The following is an 18802-nucleotide window of genomic DNA, read 5'->3' on the forward strand; positions in this document are numbered from 1 at the left end:
TGGTTAGGCCATAACTTGAGCACTATGCAGAATTCTAGTCAACATGTGAAGATCCTTTGAGGACGCAGAGGATGCTTAGGGCAACTGTTTATAACTACAAAATTAAAGGTTTCTTTGAATCAAAAGAATTTGAGAGATTTAATTGATATTCGTAAGGTTGCAACATATTTAGATAAAGAAGCGGACAAAAAGCTTCATTAGATAAGGACGAGGAGCACAGATTTGAGGGTTTAAGACAAGAAATGCAGGGTGCAGGGAGGAATAATATTTTTAAAAAATCATCTGGTTATGCTTTGGAATTTATTGTTATTAAGGGCAATATGAATGGAGACCATCAATAGTTTAAAAAGAAAATTGAATATACATTGGAAATAAATCTTCAAAATCTGCCTTCTTTAGAAAGTAAAGTCAAACAAGTATGTGATCTCTCTAGCAGCAAAATATAAAATTAGAGTTATTGGTTGATGGACCACAACAGTGCTTAATTATTAGCAATATGCAACCTTAAATATCCAATAACACAAAAACAGTAGTGATATATTACAGAAATGGGTTATTCTTTCTACCAGGTCACAGTTTCAAGGTGCTTGGAAGTAGGTACAGAGGAGATGTCAAGGGTTAAGTTTTTTTTAAATGAAGAAAGTGGTGAGTGCGTGGAATGGGCTGTTGGCAATGGTGGTGGAGGCAGATACGATAGGGTCTTTTAAGATAGGTACTTGGAGCTTGGAAAAATAGAAGGCTATGGGTAACCCTAGGTAATTTCTATAGTAAGGACATGTCTGGCACAGCTTTGTGATCCAAAGGGTCTGTATTGTGCTGTAGGCCTTCTGTGTTTACTAATTACCAACATGATGAATTGGCTAGCCCTTTTCCACAGAGCAGAAGCCCAATCTGGAATAGAAAACTCCCATCAATTCTTATCAAGATCTTAAAAGCTCTCTTCTTCTTCCTGGATAACAGACCTAACCATTTCCCCTCCACTGCAACCATCCTTCATATGGAGGAAACTGGCTCTCACCGTTAACAAGTTCTCTTCTTCTTCTGACTTTTGCCAAACCCAAGGTGTAGCCATGCATATCTCATGGGGTCCAGCTATGCCTGTCTTTTTGTTGGCAATGTGAAACAGTCCTTGTTCCAAGCCACACTGGTATTGCTCCCCAATCTTTCCACGCTACATCGATGTCTGGATTGATGTGCTTCCTGCACTTTGCCTCCCACTTCCACTCAAATTTGCTTGGGCAATCTCTGAAACCTCTCTCTCCTTTCTGGATCTCTGTCTCTGTCTCTTCCAAATATTCCATCTGGGTAGCTTCCAATCTGATGGCAGAAACATTGCTTTATAAACCTACTCTCACAGGTACATGCTCTTCCAAGCTGAGAGTGGTCTCATCGCAAATGTAGAAGAACCTATGAACTGACATGTTGGAATAGGAAAGGGGATTCCTAGTCTCAAAGCTCATTCCACCCTGACACTTTTAAAAATGTTATTCCCTTTTCCCAGTTCCTCTGTCTTATCTGTTCTCAGGATGAGGTTTTCCATTCTTGAACATCTGAGATGTCTTCCTGTTTCAAAAAATTTGGTTTCCCTTCCACCACTGTCATTCCTTCCCTCACCCGCATCTCCTCCATTTCCTGCACATTTGTCCTCACCCCATCCTCCTACCTGCCACCCAGATAGGGTGCCCTTGCTCATTACCTAACATCCCATGAACGTCCATATTGAGTACATAATTCTCTGTAACTTTCGTCATCTACGACAGGATCCTTTAAGAAAGCACATCTTTCCTTCTCTTTGCTTTTCATAGGATCACTCTACGACTCCCTTATCCACTCATCCTTCCCCACTGTCCTCCTTCTTGATACTCACCCTGCAAGAACAGGCACTACACCTGCCTCTACACATTCTCCCTCACCATCCAAAACAGCTCTTCCAGGCGAGGTAACACTTCACCTGTGAGTCTGTTGTGACCATATACTGTATCCAGTGCTCCCAGTGCAGCAGGGGTGTCAAACTCATTTTAGGTCACAGGCCGGATTAGGCAAAATGCAGCTTCATGCAGGCCGGATCAGTCGGGCGCATGCGAACGCAGCTTTCATTGCCTCCGTTTTTTCAGCCTGTTCTCATGTGTCTCAGTCTCTGCTATAACTACAAAGTGTTTCACTTCACAAATTCCGTTTCTTATGAAGAAGACTGCTAAGCAAGCATTATCTTTATGATTGGTATTAACTTACAATCATAGGCTTCATATCGCCGGGCCATTAATAATTAAAATAATAGATCTATCTAAAATGATCTCACGGGCTGGATATGGCCCGCAGGCCTTGAGTTTGACACCTATGCAGTGCAGCCTCCTCTACATTGGTGAGATCTGATGTAGACTGGTGCCACCCATTTCAATTGGACTTCCCACTCCCACCCTAATATGTCGATCCATGCGCATAATGAGGTAACACTCAGGTCCGTGGACATTACCTTCCTTACATTCCATCTGGGTAGCTTCCAATCTGATAGCAGAAACATTGATTTTTTATAATATTTGGCAATTCCTTCTCCTTCCCCTCTCATTTTCTATTCCCCATTTTGGCTTCACTCTTACCTCTTCTCTTATCGTCACCTACTCATCCCTCCCTCTGGTACCCTCCCTTCCCTTACTCCCATAGTCCACTCTCTTTTTCTATTAGATTGCTCCTTCATTCAATCTTTGCCACCTATCACTTCCTAGTTCCTTACTTTACCACTCCTCTCCCTCCCACCCATATTTTTTCTCATCTGGTTTCACCCATCACCTACCAGTCTGTATCCTCCCCTCCCCACATCATCTTATTCTGGCTTCTTCCCCCTTTTTTATTTTGAGTCCTGCTGAAGAGTCTCGGCCAAAACTTTGAATTTTTTCTCCATAGATGCTCCCTGACTTGCAAAGATCTTCTTAAATTTTGTGTTTGTTGCTCTTAACTTCCAGAATCTGCAGAAACTCCTGTTCATTCCCATCAATAGAACTGTTGAACATTAGAAGACACAATTAAAACCAGTGAACAGTACAAACAAAAAAAAAAATCAAAGGAAATCCACTTCAGCCCAAGTTTTACCTTCTAATCTGACCAACAATTAAGCGCTGACCATACAATTCCTCTGTCAAATGTTACATATTTAATAATTCATGATAGAACAATTTCAACATGCTGGCCAAGGCCAATGATTTTCAAAATACAATGGTGACCAAATTTGGAAAGATAGCTAAAAATCTGAGACCATCTAAAAAGACAAATAACCATACGCCTGTGTTGTGATTATTATATTTTAACAGAGAAAGATGTCAGCATAAACACATGGCCAAAAGTAAATCAAAAGCCTAAATTTAATGAAATGCACACCCCACAGTTACAATAGATAACATTAGACTGGAAGTCTTACATAAAGTTAGTTGTCCTTTCAATTCTATATCTAGTACAGATATTACCTGACACCACACTATCCACTTAGCCCTGTGAAAAGCGCTTCCGTCCCCTGACCCTCCAAGTTACACTATGACGTGCAAAGATTCCGAAGATATTGATTCTCTGGTCAACAGAAGAGTAATAAATCAGAAAGTGATTTCTTCTCCACCACCCCCCATGTAACAGAATAATAAATCCTTTTAACCATTTTCCCCAGAAATGGAATTGAAGATAATTCCAAAAGATAGATCACTGTACAACTACATTATACTTTAAACAGCCTTTTGTAAACTACAGAAAGTGGGAATGGAAAGGAATTCTTGAAGCCTCTTCTTCAAATACTCCTCAAAATGATATCACTAACCAATTTTTAAGGAAACAATCTTTATTATAAATCCAACCATAGTCTATTCATATTAATGTAGTGGAGGCTCAATAATCACTTCAGAAGTTCTTCAATGATTGGTTCAAATACCATTCAATTCTTCATCAATATTCTCAGGTTTCCTATTTTTCCTTCCAGTGGTTCCTTTTCAAATCCAACCCTCTGAAATATGACAACCACATTCTACTACATTGTCAGACCCTGACCACCTCCCTTCATTAACACAAGATCTAAAGAAGCCTGGTAAAAACGCACTGATCCTTAGTCTTAACCATAATTATCATCCAACTCCTTTTCTCATGGGCATATCAAATTACATTTATCAATTTCTCCAACAGTAAACAAGTTTTAAATTTACTGAATAACATTTACCCTCACTACCAATTAAAAAAACTTTATTCAAGTTGTAATTCCTACCAATATTGATGCTTTTTGAGAAAATGGATTGAATCAGAACAATTTATAACGGGCCTGGCACTCTTCCTTCCCCTCAGGATTTTGGTGAATAACTATAATTAATCCCAAATTGAATATCAGAATCAGGTTTAATATCACTGGCATACATCAGGAAATTTGTTGCTTTGCAGAAGTGGTACAGTGCAATACATCATTTTTCAAAACTAAATTACATTAAGAAATATATATATTTAAAAAGAATTGAATTAAATTAGTAGTGCAAAAAGAGAAAAATAGCACGGTAATGTACTCGGGTTCATTGCCCATTCAGAAATATGAGGGCAGAGGGTAAGCTGTTTCTAAAATATTGAGTATGTCTTTTTAGGTTCCTGTACCACTTCATTAATGACAATGAAAAGACAGCATGCCCTGGGTGATGGGAGTTCTTAATAATGGACACTACCTTTTTGAGGCATCGTCTTTTGAAGATGTTCTTGATGTTTAGTTTTGAAGTTTAGTGCCCATGATGGAGCTGGCTGAATTTGCAATTTTCTGCACTTTTTCCGGTCCTGTGCAGTGCCCCCTCCATACCAGACAGTGGTGCAAACAGTCAGAATACTCACAGTGGTACATTTGTAGAAATTTGCTAGAGCCTTTGGTGACATCCAAATCTTCTCAAACTCCTAATGAAATAGGGATTGCTTTCTTTGCAATAAGGGATTATTTGTAGCTTTTGGGATTAGTTGAAGATTTTCCAAAACAATATTCCAAATTACAAACTCCTATACATTCTATAGAGCTTCAAATGATCACAAGACTTTCTAGAGATTAAGTGATTTAGGTCGTAAATATTTATACATCATCGTATAAACAAGTAAACATTTAATCAACGTAATAGCTCTTCCTTCAATAAGATTCTGGAAGCTCCATAATGGAAAGCAAAAATCAAGTGCTGTACATATAGTACTGCTGGATTACTAAATTGGCTTTGACAGTCCAAGTCTGGTTGAAAATAGTGTTAATTAATGAGAAATTACAAATAATCTAGTTCTGACTATTAACACAACAGGTTTATAATTTCAAACATTAGGAAATCTGCAGATGCTGGAAATTCAAGCAACACACACAAAATGCTGGTGGAATTCAGCAGGCCAGGCAACATCTACAGGGAGAAGCACTGTTGACGTTTCGGGCCGAGACCCTTCATCAGGAGGTTTATAATTTAGTCTCATTCATCCACAACAAACTTTTCTTTAAATAAGGAGAATGAATCATTTTTAGGATTACATAGCACATTGATTGTACTTAGAATGAATAACACTCCTGTTTACACTAACTTCTGAGTTAATGTTCAAGACCAATAGTTTTTACATTTGAATGACTTATTTGGAAAACAGAGCTAGGACAGCATACAACCTGGTTAACAAAAGCACCAATCCCATAAAATAGCCTTTTCATAAACTGGGAAATTCTAAACCATCAATTCCAATGCTGATAATCTGCATCTTTCCTTTCCCCTATTTCATGCAACAACCAAGTGATCTTCAAACCACTCATATTCAAAACTTAGAATTTTATAATTAAGAGTTTACAATGCTTGAAAATTGATCTTTGCAAAATTGATCTTTAAATAATTATACTCTAAAGTAGAAGAGCCAGAAACTGCTTTTCTGGTTGAATTGCTTTGGAACAAGAAAGTATTAGCAATCATTTCTTCCTTAACAGTGAAAGAGTACAAATCCTCTCCATGTGTTTGTTCTACTATAATTATGTATATTCATATCAATGATTTACATCCTCAGGGCATTTCTACATAAATTTGCAAGTTATTGTAGAAACTAGTCAAAGTTTAAGATTAAAATAATATTGTTTATTATTAGGATGAACAGATTTTAAAATGTATATTTTACCCAGAGATGTTTCAAAAATAGAATATCCTCACTAAGTGAAACTCAAAAAAAGCTTTGTTAAATTTAACTTGGTCATTTAAAGTTAGAGACTTACAATGAACAAATAATCATTCTGAATCTTTAGGGAGTTTAGTGTTTCCCTCAGGTTTGATTCTAATGTGAAAAACTCACCTTTGGAGAACAGTTGAAGTGCATGCCAGGCACTGGGAGTGTTGTCACATACATTGTAATACATCTGTACAAATACAGGGTGCCAACTATGAAGAAGAATCTCCTCCCCACAATGGATCTGATAAGAAGGGTGGGAGCAGGGGAAGAGAATAAGGAAGGGAAAGGGGGGGGGGGGAAGAAACAGCAACATTTCAATATACTATTGCTGCATTCAAAGCTACCAGAATTGCTTCAGACACTGAATCCCCACCCCCACACACATATACACAAGCCATGAAACAGAAACAATATTTTCAACCTTTATACCTTCTTTTTGAGAGGGACTTAAAATGGGGCATATTTCCAAAACATCCTAAGAGGCATTGCAACCAAGTTGAACCTCTCCTCAGAAGTTATGTGCCCATTTTTCAAACTGCAGGGATAAAATACCATTTGAGAATAATCAAGAAATAGGACGACCACCTGAATTGCTTCTTTCCTCAATGGCTATGATGCAGCTGTCAGACCATTCTGACACAAATAAAGGATTGGAACTGATTGCTTGGTCTATACAGCCACAATAAAATGCCACAGAATTCATATTTACTGAAAATTTCCACAAAGCCCTGTTTTGTCTGCCTTTGAGTAATAAACAGCAAACCAAATTAACTGTATGGATGGGATACATTACTTGATTTAATACAGTATTTTGCTAAATGAACCTTCATGAAACTACTATTCTAGCTCTAAATACAATTATGCCCTAGGAAAATGCGGTATTATTACAACTTCATAACATGTAAACAACAAATGGAATTATAAAGACATTTTAAGGATTAATAACAAGTTAAATTATACAGATACATGTGAAGAATCCACTTTTGTTAATATTTGATTTGGTTAATGCTGGATTATAAATGTAAGAAAATAATTTCCTCTATGGTTAACCCCAAAGACAAGTCATCCAGTTTTGTTCAATTCTAGTTCTTTTAAGATTAACACATCAAAATCTGCACTTCCTCTCCCAAACAGTTTTAAGCTTTTTTCTTGTCAAAACAGGATGTCATTTTCAGAATTTCCTTTCTTCCTGCCTATTCCCCTGCATATTATGCAAATTCTGCATGCTTATTCTGCCACGTGCAAGATGTAATCAAATACAATCCTAATTTTGTCCAAGCACATAATAACCTCCATATTCATACAACCAAGTGATATGTATAAATATACTGTATCTGCTCAGTCTATTATGAAAGGCAGTCTTTGAAAATGGCAGCTTTTTCTAAATAATATTCAAAGTTTTCAGTGCAACCACAAGACCAGCAGACTCTTCACCACATCGGAAATTACGATACATCAAACCAATCTGATTATTAACTACTTGTCAAAGTTTCACTCCAGTATACAAGTTACATAATACTTTCCATTTAAACTAGCAATTACATTTAAAATGAAATTGATTTTATAGTTGCTACAAATTTTAACGCTATTCTCTCCAAAAGATAAATTCAATTATGTTACTCCATTAGAATGCAGCTGTGCCTTTAAAGACAAAATTTACATTTTACTAATCACAGGATTTTGAATTCAAGGATAAAATAAAACTTACTTACTGATTTAAGTTATTAAAAATCATCTTTATAAAACAAATTGAATGAGTTACATTTGAAGGCTACATTAATCATTTTACTTACTTGTATTCCATTAGCACCCACTGAACCAGCCATAATCCTACAAGTATCATGCCATTAATCTCACAGATGGAGAAGGCCCACTCCACCCTGTCAAAATAGTCAAAAAATTTGTCTGGTAGAGGTGGCTGTTCCTCCTTGGGAGGCACACGTTCATGGACAACTGAGATCATCACTGTTGTAAGTAGAAAACAGGAAAGTGCATAAAGGAAAGCCACACCAGTCTTCCACCATTCCAGAGAGGATGGAAGCCACTCTTGTTCTGGCATAGAGATTTGAACCATTTCTTTTCTGTAACCATTTGCCAATCCAGTTCTTTTGGTTTTATTATGCATATCATTCGTGCTGTCGGCATTCAGGGAACTCATGTTAAGGTGACCATTGGCATGACCATTCTTGTGCACTTCTATATGATGCTCCATCTTTAGTGTTTCTATTTTTTCCAGCAGTTGTTGGCCATTGTCTGAAGCAACAAGTGACAAAGGTGGCCTATAGAAATCCTCCTTAGACAGTTTTAATAAGCCTGGGCCATCAAGCTTATTTTGAAATGCATCAGTATACTCTTGCATGCCATGCTCTGTCAGCCAGTCTAGCACATCTTTGGATGACCATTCCACCACCTCCTTCATTTCAGTAACAAAGATCAGATGAACTAAAAATGACTAACTGGCAGCAGCATCTTCAAAAAGAATTTTATTACCATTCCCAGGTTTAAAAAAAACAGTTCTTCCCACAGCTTGTTCATTGTCTCCAACAATTTAACAGAAATCTCTTTCCAGAATCTTGTTTGGCACATAAAGCTTATCTGGTGATTTGGTTTCAAGATTTCTCTCAGCTAGCAGATCCTCAAACTGCTTTCATTTTCAGATGCAATAATCTTTACTCTGTGAGGTGAAATGTAAACCTGGTTGGTTGGAGGGAGGAGATTAAGAAGATTAGAAAAGCATAACATCTTTAAAAATGACAAAGTATAACATTAGCATTAATTTAGTAGATAAATTTCATACCCCAATAGCTCCAGTTTTAAAACTTAACAATGTAATTGGACTACTTATGTGAATCTTCGTGGATAAGAACAGGAAGTATGGGAATTATCCATTAAGATCTGTAAAGAAATTTCACTTTCAAATTGCTCAGATACAGGAGCAAATATTTGTCAATCCAGATTTTGTTCTAAGTTTAAACTGAGTAAGAACAGGAGTCATTAAGCACCTAAAGCAAAACTCAAAGCCTGAAGAATCCTACTTGTGCTACAAAAGATGTGGCTTCACTTTGCTTACACCATTGAAGTATTACGTTTTTGTTCTTTTAAGTTTCCCAACAGAAGAAAACAGGTCACTAGCTAGCTGCACTACCTGTAAAAAACTACCTGCCACTTGATCACAAAATGCAGTTAACATGAGAATTTGTTACTGGAAGGTGGTGCTATAGTTAAACTGCCAGACTAGTAATGTAATGGATTGGATTAATGACCTGCAGACAAGAGTTCAAATCTTACAGTAATTGCTGTGGATTAATATGGTGGATTCTAAAACGTCTTAGCAATGATAACCACAAAGATACTAAATTGCAAATCTCTTCTGGTTCACTAATGCCTTTCAAGGGAAGAAACCAAATATGCTTGTCTAGTCTGGCCTTGTACACTTCACAATAACGTGGCTAATCCTTAACTTCTGTCCTAAAATGACAGAAAGCCATTTGAGTGCATTATGAACACTGTATTAAGAAACCAATCTGGATGCGAATATAGGAAACAATTAGCAAGTTTGCAGATGACAAAGACCAGCTGGTATTGCTGATTAAGTGTAACAGCCTTCAGCTACAGAACAAAATATTTTGGGTTGGTAAAATGAGAAGAGATGGAATTCAAACCTGAAAAAGAGGAGAGATATATTTTGGGAGATCTACTAACAATATGATGCAGACAATGAATGACAGGAACCTGAAGTACTGAGGAGCTTAGGGATATTAGTGCACATGTTCAAGGAGCGCCTGCGAGCACAAGGGTTTGATAGGCAGACAGCATATTTCAAAGGCCAAGGGAGAGTAGGAGGTCATTGCACAATTACACAAAACATTAGTTAGGTCACAGCTAGATCACCATTTTCAGTTCTACAGGAAGAATGTGGTGATGCACTGAAGATGGGAACAAGGAATGCAGAGGACATCAAACAGTTGCGTGAATGACATGTTTCAGCTATGAGACCCCTACCCATGAGCCTGTGAATGACTGGAAGATGTAGTCAGTTAGAATAAACTATAAGACACAGAGGCAGAATTAAGCCATTCAGCCCATTGAGTCTGCTCGCCATTCCATCATGACTGATCCCAGATCCCACTCAAACCCATACAACCTGCCTTTTTGTCATATCTTTTGATGCCCTGATCGATCAGGAAACTATTGACTTCCACCTTAAATATATCCACGGACTTGGCCTCCACCACAATCTGTGGCAGAGCATTCCAAAGATTTACCACCTTCTGACTAAAAAAAAAATCCTCCTTACCTTTGTTCTAAAGAGTCATGCCTCATTTTCAGGCTATGGCCTCTAGTTCTGGATACCCCCACCATAGGAAACATTCTCTCCACATGAACCCTATCCAGTCCTTTCAACATTCGGTAGGTTTCAATGAGATCCTCACAGATTCTTCTAAATTCCAGTGAGCATAGGCCCAAAGTTACCAAATGGTCCTCATAGGTTACCCCTTCATTCCCGAAGCATCCTCATGAACCTCCTCTAGACTCAGAGCATATCATTTCTGAGATATGGGGCCCAAAATGTTGACAATACTCCAAGTGTGGCCTGATAGTGTCCAATAAAGGCTCAGCGTTGCCTCCTTGCTTTTATATTTAATTCCCCTTGAAATAAATGCCAACATTGCATTTGCCTTCTTTACCATAGATTCAACCTGTAAATTAACCTTCTGAAAGTCTTGCACAAGGAATCCTAGGACCGCTGCACCTCTGATGTTTGAACCTTTGCCCCATATGGCTAACAGTCTGCACTACTGTTCCTTATACCAAAATGTATACATTTTCCAACACTGTAACACTGAATGTTACAGTAGACGAAAATTTTTAAACAAATTCAAGAGGTTGGATATGGGAGGCACGATAGCTTAGTAGTTAGTGTAACACTTTTCAGTGTCGGCTAAAAGATTGGGGTTCAATTCCCACCACTGTAAAGAGTTTGTATGATTTCCACATGACCGCATGTTTTCCCAGATGCTCAGGGTTCCTACCATATTCCAAAGATGTACGAATTAGGATTAGGAAGTTGTGGCCATGTTATGTTGACACCAGAAGCACGGTGACACCTGCAGGCTGTCCAAAAACATCTGATCATGTTAATCATTGTACGTTTCAATATATATGGTGTACATGAGGCAAATAAAGCTGATAGTTTTAGGAGCAGAGAAAAATAAGTGGTGACCTAACAGGAGTATACAAAATTACAGACATAGAAATTTTTGTTTTATTCACTCAAGGGATGTAGGTTTTGCAGGTTAAGCCAATACTTAACTGCTCATCCCCAATAGTCTTTAGTGCAGTGAGTTACCTTCCTGACGACTACAGATTTAACAGTGTGGGTATACCCACCACACCTTTATGTACAGGGAGTCACAGGACTTTGACCCAGCTTTGGAGTAAACAGCAAGAAGATTTTTCTGTAATAAAAGGCATCTATAATTAGTTAATTGGGTTTCTCAACAGTTGCTGGGTGGTGAGGCTGGAAGGGCCAAAAAGACCTAGTCCACACTGTACAGCAAAATGAATAAATAAAAAGGAAGAAAGAACGGGCTTAGGATTAGAGGTTTAGAAAGGGTTTGAAAATAATTGTTTATCCAAAAGGCAGCTGAAATCTGTTAAGGACAGTGTAAATCAAAACATTATCATGTTTAACTGAGCTTCTAAATCATCACTGCATAGAAAGTTATAAGCAGAATATTGAAAAATAGGATTGATATCCTTAGCACAGCCAAATACATTTTTGAGAAATTGTCTACAGCAGGTAGTATGTGAACCAACATGGATAAAATTACATGACCTTGCCCACATCAACTTCGCTGTTGAAGCTGTCTAAGAAGACATTTGCTGGAAATTATTGCTATGTACAAACATGCTGTGTTACTTTAATCATGATTATTGGCATGAACTTAGAACAGATATAGCAGTTAACAGAAGAGGAGTCGTGAGGTATTGTAGACTGATCAGAAATATACATCACCACAATCTTGAGGCCGAAATAACACAGCACATTAAACTCAATCTAGATGATCAATTGTGGTTCAAAAATTGCAGTAGGGCGACCCACAAGGAGCACTAAAAACATTTAACAAGTTCCACACTAGTTACATACATGGTACACAGCAAAATCAACATGGTCAGAACTGACGACCAAATGATTGGAATAAAGTTCTGAAGTGTTAAAACATCCAATTATGATAGACAATTAAGCAGGTAGACATGGTGGTGCCAAGTACATACCATCCTCAGTGACAGTGAAGACCAAGGTACAAGGGTGAAGTTTGAAGCACTTGCGATGTTTTGTCAAAAATGCTCAGCAGATATTTCCCCTGGGAAGTCAGGAAATGACCTATAGGTCTTCCCCAGCTAATATCCATGTTGTGTAAATCCCACACATATACTGAAGCACTTGAGAGTATGGACTTGCCATCTTCTGCAGGGCCACGGGCATTTTATGTTGTGTGGATACTCTGTTCAGCCACATTTCAGACTTGCAAACTGCCCAGGTTACAGAAACAGAACCTTATTTTAACATGGAGGACCAATGTGATTTACTCAATTCTATATTAAAAGCAAAGAACCAAAGATATTACAAAGGTTTGGGACAACGTCCGAGATGTATTCCCTAGAAAAGCCATGTTTTTACAGTTAGACCTTTTTAGTTAAAATATTATACATCTATCCAAATTACAAACATCTCTCAAAAACTAATTCAATCCAACTAATTATTAACCAGTCTACCCTCAAATGTGGAAGTTAGCACCAAAAGTGCTATTAAGTGCTTCAATAAATTGTTTACAATATCTTCTCAGGAGTTTACAGAACTATTAGCTCCACACCCCACAGTGCTGGTACAAACAATAGCTGAAGAGATTGTGAATGGATTGCTCATAACAGTGAAGTGGCATCTGGCTGAGCATAGCAATGAAGAGGTTTGATAATCCTAGCATGGCAAACACATTTCAATGATTGGAACAAGACTTTTAAAGAAAAATGGCTATTGCCGAGGGTCAATCATTCTGGCCCAGAGATCAGAAATGTTCCTCAGAGTCCTTGGGCAGCCATCTCAGCTGCCAATCCTTTCTTTCCAGAAAAAAAATCAAAACTGATGATCATTCATTAATGATCACAAAGATGAATGACATATGTAGGTTCTCAGCAACTGAAGCCGTCAATGTCTTTATACAAGAAGACATTAGAAGCTGGGCATGAATTGATGTTGAGAGATATGTGCATCACTAAAATACTAATGCTTATTACCATCAAAGTAAGTCTAACCATCTGCCTTTGATATCTAATGGCATTATGACCATATTTCCCCACCACTAACATTCTGCCAATTACAAACAAATAAGTTGTGGCTCCATATCAGAAGCTGTGTATTTTATAGTAATCAATTCATTTCCTGACAATCTGCTAATTAAATTTGCTGATGACACTATATTGATCCGCCACATCTCAAACAATAACGAGGTGGCCTGCAGGGAAGAAGTAATCTTCCTGACACAGTGGTGTCAAGAAAACAACCTCTTCCTCAATGTTGCAAAAACTAAGAAGTTGGTGTGGATTACAGGGGGAATGGAGATGGGCTAACCCCTATTGACATCAATGGATCTGAAGCTGAGAGGGGAAACAGCTTCAAATTCCTCGCCATCCACATCACCAAGTACTTCACTTGGTCTGTGCACACCAACTGTGTGGTGAAAAAGGCACAATAGTGTCTCTTTCACCTCAGATGGTTTTGGTATGGGCCCCCAAATTCTAAGAACTTTCTACAGGGGCACAATTGAGAGCATCCTAACCTGGTACGGAAACTGTACCTCCCTTAATCTCAGGATTCTGCAGAGAGTGGTGCGGACAGCCCAGCACATCTTTAGTTGTGAACTTCCCATGATTCAGGACATTTACAAGTACAGGTGTGTTAAAAAGGGCCCGCAGGATCATTGCGGACTCGAGCAATCCCAACCACAATCTATTCCAGCTGCTACTAGCGGGGAAACAGTACTGCAGCATAAAAGCCAGGACCAACAAGCTCCGGGACAGGTTCTTCTACCAGGCCATCTGACTGATGACCTCAATGATCTGAGTGTATTCTATATTATATTGAGTGTTCTATTTATTAGAAATTACTATGATTGCACATTTATATGGAGACGTAACGTAAAGACTATTTGTCCTCATGTATGTGAAGGATGTAAGAAATTCAATTCATGCTAAAGCCTTCACAACATCTGCAAGTCTCAGGGATATACAACCTGATTGCAATTCTGGGGATCAGCAGTAGATGCTCCTCAGGTTACAGCCTACCTGGACCCATAATCTCTCTCATAACCTGAAAATAGATAAATGAACCTGTTTTCTTCCCTTCATTACATGAACATCACTCCCTAACCAAGAGACTTCACTGTGGCCGTAAGTTTCCATCCCAGCTTAACACTAACCTTCAAAAAGCCCCTGTAAATAGAACCACTGACAATTCCCAGAGAATCAAAGGTTTGTGACAGGTTCCAAATCCAGAAACTCACAGCTAAGAGAAAAGGGGTTCACACCAGGTTTCTGGCAAAGCAACACTGAGCATTGCCGAATCTGTGCAGTTACCAGCACAGCAGCATGCAGCTTGAACAGATGCTTTTTGTAAAATACTCAATTAGGTTGGGTGTAAAATGACCTGATGAGTATTCAGACTGGAGAACTTGAAATACGATTATGAGTTGGCACTCTACAAAGTAGTACAAAGCACACTACCTGTGTAGCTATTTGAAGCATGTTTCTTAATTTTAGTAAATAAATACTCATTACTGAATTCCCCATTTCATTATTCAATAATATCATGGATAATATAACTTCAATGCCCAATTTCTTTAATGATGTCAGAATAAAAGATAAATGTTTAAGGACTCTTGGCTTACAAGAGGCCTGAGTTGAGGGGAAAAAAAGGTGCATAGCAGGTATAAGCAGGTAGGAACAAATGAGGTACTTGTGGATTAGAAAAAACACATAAGAAATATATCAGGACGGCTAAAAGAAGGCATGAGGTTGCCCTAGCAGACAAGGTGAAGGAGAATCCTCAGGGATTCAACCAATATGTGAAAGCAAAAGGATTGGTAGTAGAAGCTTGCCTCTCTGACCGGAAGCCTGTAACTAGTGGAGTGCCACAGGGATCAGTCCTGTTCCGTTGTTTGTCATCTATATCAACGATCAAGGTGACAATGTGAATAACTGAATCCACAAATTTGTGGATGATACCAAGATTGTGGGTGTAGTAGACAGTGAGGAAGACCATCATGGATGCAGCAAGACCTGGATCAGCTGGAAAAAAAGGGCTAAAAAACAAATGGCAGACAGATTTAATGTGAAAAAGTCCAAGGTGCTTCAGTAGGACCAAGCATGGTAGGTCTTACATAGTGAACGGAAGGACCCAAGTAGTGCAGAACAAAGGGATTTGTTCCATAATTCATCGAAATTGGTGTCACTCGTAGATAGGGTGATAAGAAAAACTTTTGGCACATTGGTCTTCATAAATCAATGTATTGCATACAGAATATAGGATGTTATGTTGAAGTTGCACAAGACATTGGTGAAGCCTAATTTGGAGCATTGTGTGCAGTTTTGGTTACCCACCTACAGGAAAGATACAAACAAGGTTGAAAGGATACAGAGAAAATTTACAAGGATGTTGCCAGGTCTGGAGGAAAGGATGAACAGGTCAGGACTTTATTCTTTGGAACATAGAAGATTCAGAGGAGATTTTATAGAGGTATACAAAACCATGAGGGGTAAAGAGAGGGGAATGCAAGCAGTTTTCTTCCACTAAGGTTGGGTGGGGCTACAACTAGAAGTCATGGGTTAAGGGTGAAAGGTGAAAAGTTTAGGGGAACCTGAGGAGAAACATCTTCACTCAGGCTACGTCCACACTAGACCAGATAAATCCGTAACTGAAGCTTTTTCTCTTCGTTTTGACCCTCCGTCTACACTGAAATGGCATCCTCCCCCCAAAATGGAGCTTTTCTAAACCACCCTCCAGAGTGTGTAAATTTGAAAACACCGCTTGGGCAATAGTAATGTGGACAGGGTAACCAGAGATTTCTAGAAATGCTGTCATGATGTGCCGGAACAGATGGCGGCATTCTATTGTTTTCTTGAATGCAACCCCCACACAACTTAACAATTTCAGAACAGACGGCAATGAGACTGAAGCCAGAAGAGTTAGAAATGTACTCACCAAATACTTTGACCCATAACTTACTAAATAAATAAGTATACTCACTTTGCCCTGTTTTCTGTCCTTACTTGTATGAAGGTGGTTTACCTATTTATGCAAGTACTTCTCTGACAATAGATGTGTAACAGCCTACTGTAACATTATATGGAAATACAAGATAACACTGATGCAGACATGAGGAAATCTGCAGATGCTGGAAATTCAAGCAACACACACAAAATGCTGGTGGCATGCAGCAGGCCAGGCAGCATCTATAGGGAGAAGCGCTGTCGACGTTTCGGGCCGAGACCTTTCTTCAGGACTAACTGAAAGGAAAGATAGTAAAAGATTTGAAAGTAGGAGAGGGAGGGGAAAATGCGAAATGATAGAAGACTGAAGTGGGTGGGGTGAAGCTGAGCCAGAAAGGAGATTGGCATAAGGGATACAGAGTGAGTGAAGGGAAAGGATCATGGGACGGGAGGCCCACAGAGAAAGAAAGGGGGAGAAGAGCACCAGAGGGAGAAGGAGAACAGGCAGAGTGATGGGTAGAGAGAGAAAAAAAACCTAAATATATCAGGGATGGGAAAAGAAGGGGAGGGGCATTAACGGAAGTTAGAGAAGTCAATGTTCATGCCATCAGGTTGGAAGCTACCCAGCCGGTATATAAGCTGTTGTTCCTCCAACCTGAGTGTGGCTTCATCTTGACAGTAGAGGAGGCCATGGATAGACATATCAGAATGGGAATGGGACGTGGAATTAAAATGTGTGGCCACTGGGAGATCCCGCTTTCTCTGGCGGACAGAGCATAGGTGTTCAGCAAAACAGTCTCCCAGTCTGCGTCGGGTCTCATGAATATATAAAAAGCCACACCGGGAGCACACAATGCAGTATACCACACCAGCCAACTCACAGGTGAAGTGTCGCCTCAGCTGGAAGGACTGTCTGGGGCCCTGAATGGTGATAAGGGAGGAAGTGTAAGGGCAGGTGTAGCACTTGCTCCGCTTGCAAGGATAAGTGCCAGGAGGGGAGATCAGTGGGAAGGGATGGGGGGGGGGGGATGAATGGACAAGGGAGTCGCATAGGGAGTGATCCCTGCGGAAAGCAGAAAGGGGGGGTGGGAAAGATGTGCTTGGTAGTGGGATCATGTTGGAGGTGGCAGAAGTTACGGAGAATTATACGTTGGACCTGGATGCTGGTGGGGTGGTAGGTGAGGACCCTATCCCAAGTGGGTTGGTGGGCGGATGAGGTGAGGGCAGATGTGCGGGAAATGGGAGAGATGCGTTTGAGAGCAGAGTTGATGGTGGACGAAGGGAAGCCCCTTTGTTTAAAAAAGGAAGACATCTCCTTCGTCCTGGAATGAAAAGCCTCATCCTGAGAGCAGATGCTGCGGAGACAGAGGAACTGTGAGAAGGGGATAGCATTTTTGCAAGAGACAGGGTGTGAAGAGGAATAGTCCAGGTAGCTGTGGGAGTCTGTAGGCTTATAGTAGATATCAGTACATAGGCCATCTCCGGAGATGGAGACAGAAAGTTCAAGAAAGGGTAGGGAGGTGTCAGAAATAGACCAGATAAACTTGAGGGCAGGATGAAAGTTGGAGGCAAAGTTAATGAAGTCAACGAGCTCAGCATGCGTGCAGCGCCAATGCAGTCGTCGATGTAGCGAAGGAAAAGAGGGAGACGGATACCCCTATAGGCTTGGAACATGGACTGTTCCACCAAGCCAACAAAAAGGCAGGCATAACTGGGACCCATGCGGGTGCCCATAGCTACACCTTTGATTTGGAGGAAGTGGGAGGAGCCAAAAGAGAAATTATTGAGAGTAAGAACTAATTCGGGTATACGGAGGAGAGTGGTGGTAGAGGGGAATTGGTTAGGTCTGGAATCCAAAAAGAAGCGGAGAGCTTTGAGACCTTCCTGGTGGGGGATGGAGGTATTATAGGGACTGGACGTCCATGGTGAAAATAAGGCAGTGGGGGCTGGGGAACTTAAAATCATTGAAAAAATTCGAAGCGTGAGAAGTGTCATGAACATAGGTGGGAAGGGATTGAACAAGGGGGGGATAAAACAGTGTCAAGGTATGCAGAAATGAGTTCAGTGGGGCAGGAGCCAGCTGAGACAATGGGTCTACCTGGACAGGCAGGTTTGTTGATCTTGGGTAGGAGGTAGAAACGGGAAATGCGGGGTGTAGGAAGTATGAGGTTAGTGGCAGTGGATGGGAGATCTCCAGAGCTGATAAGGTTGGTGACAGTATAGGAGACAGTGACATGGTGCTCCTTAGTGGGGTCATGATCAAGGGGTAAATAAGAGGAGGAATCAGAGAGTTGTCGCTGTGCCTTGGCCAGGTAGAGGTCAGTACGCCAGACTACAACAGCTCCCCCCTTATCAGCGG

General features: G+C 39.8%; 1 protein-coding gene across 6 annotated transcripts in view; it reads right to left on the bottom strand.

Moving 5' to 3' along the window:
* Positions 1-18802, bottom strand: part of sgms1b (sphingomyelin synthase 1b) — a 94390-nt gene that overhangs the window by 15227 nt on the left and 60361 nt on the right. For all 6 annotated transcript variants that reach the window (XM_059947450.1, XM_059947444.1, XM_059947447.1 and 3 more), the window contains 2 exons: positions 7968-8868; positions 6298-6415 (listed from right to left, as the gene is read on the bottom strand). In XM_059947450.1, coding sequence (XP_059803433.1) covers positions 6298-6415; positions 7968-8593 — 744 coding nt within the window. In that variant the 5' untranslated portion in view covers positions 8594-8868. The remainder of the gene's footprint in view (positions 1-6297; positions 6416-7967; positions 8869-18802) is intronic.

The sequence above is a fragment of the Hypanus sabinus genome, chromosome 22 (genome assembly GCF_030144855.1).
Source record: "Hypanus sabinus isolate sHypSab1 chromosome 22, sHypSab1.hap1, whole genome shotgun sequence".
NCBI lineage: Eukaryota > Metazoa > Chordata > Chondrichthyes > Myliobatiformes > Dasyatidae > Hypanus > Hypanus sabinus.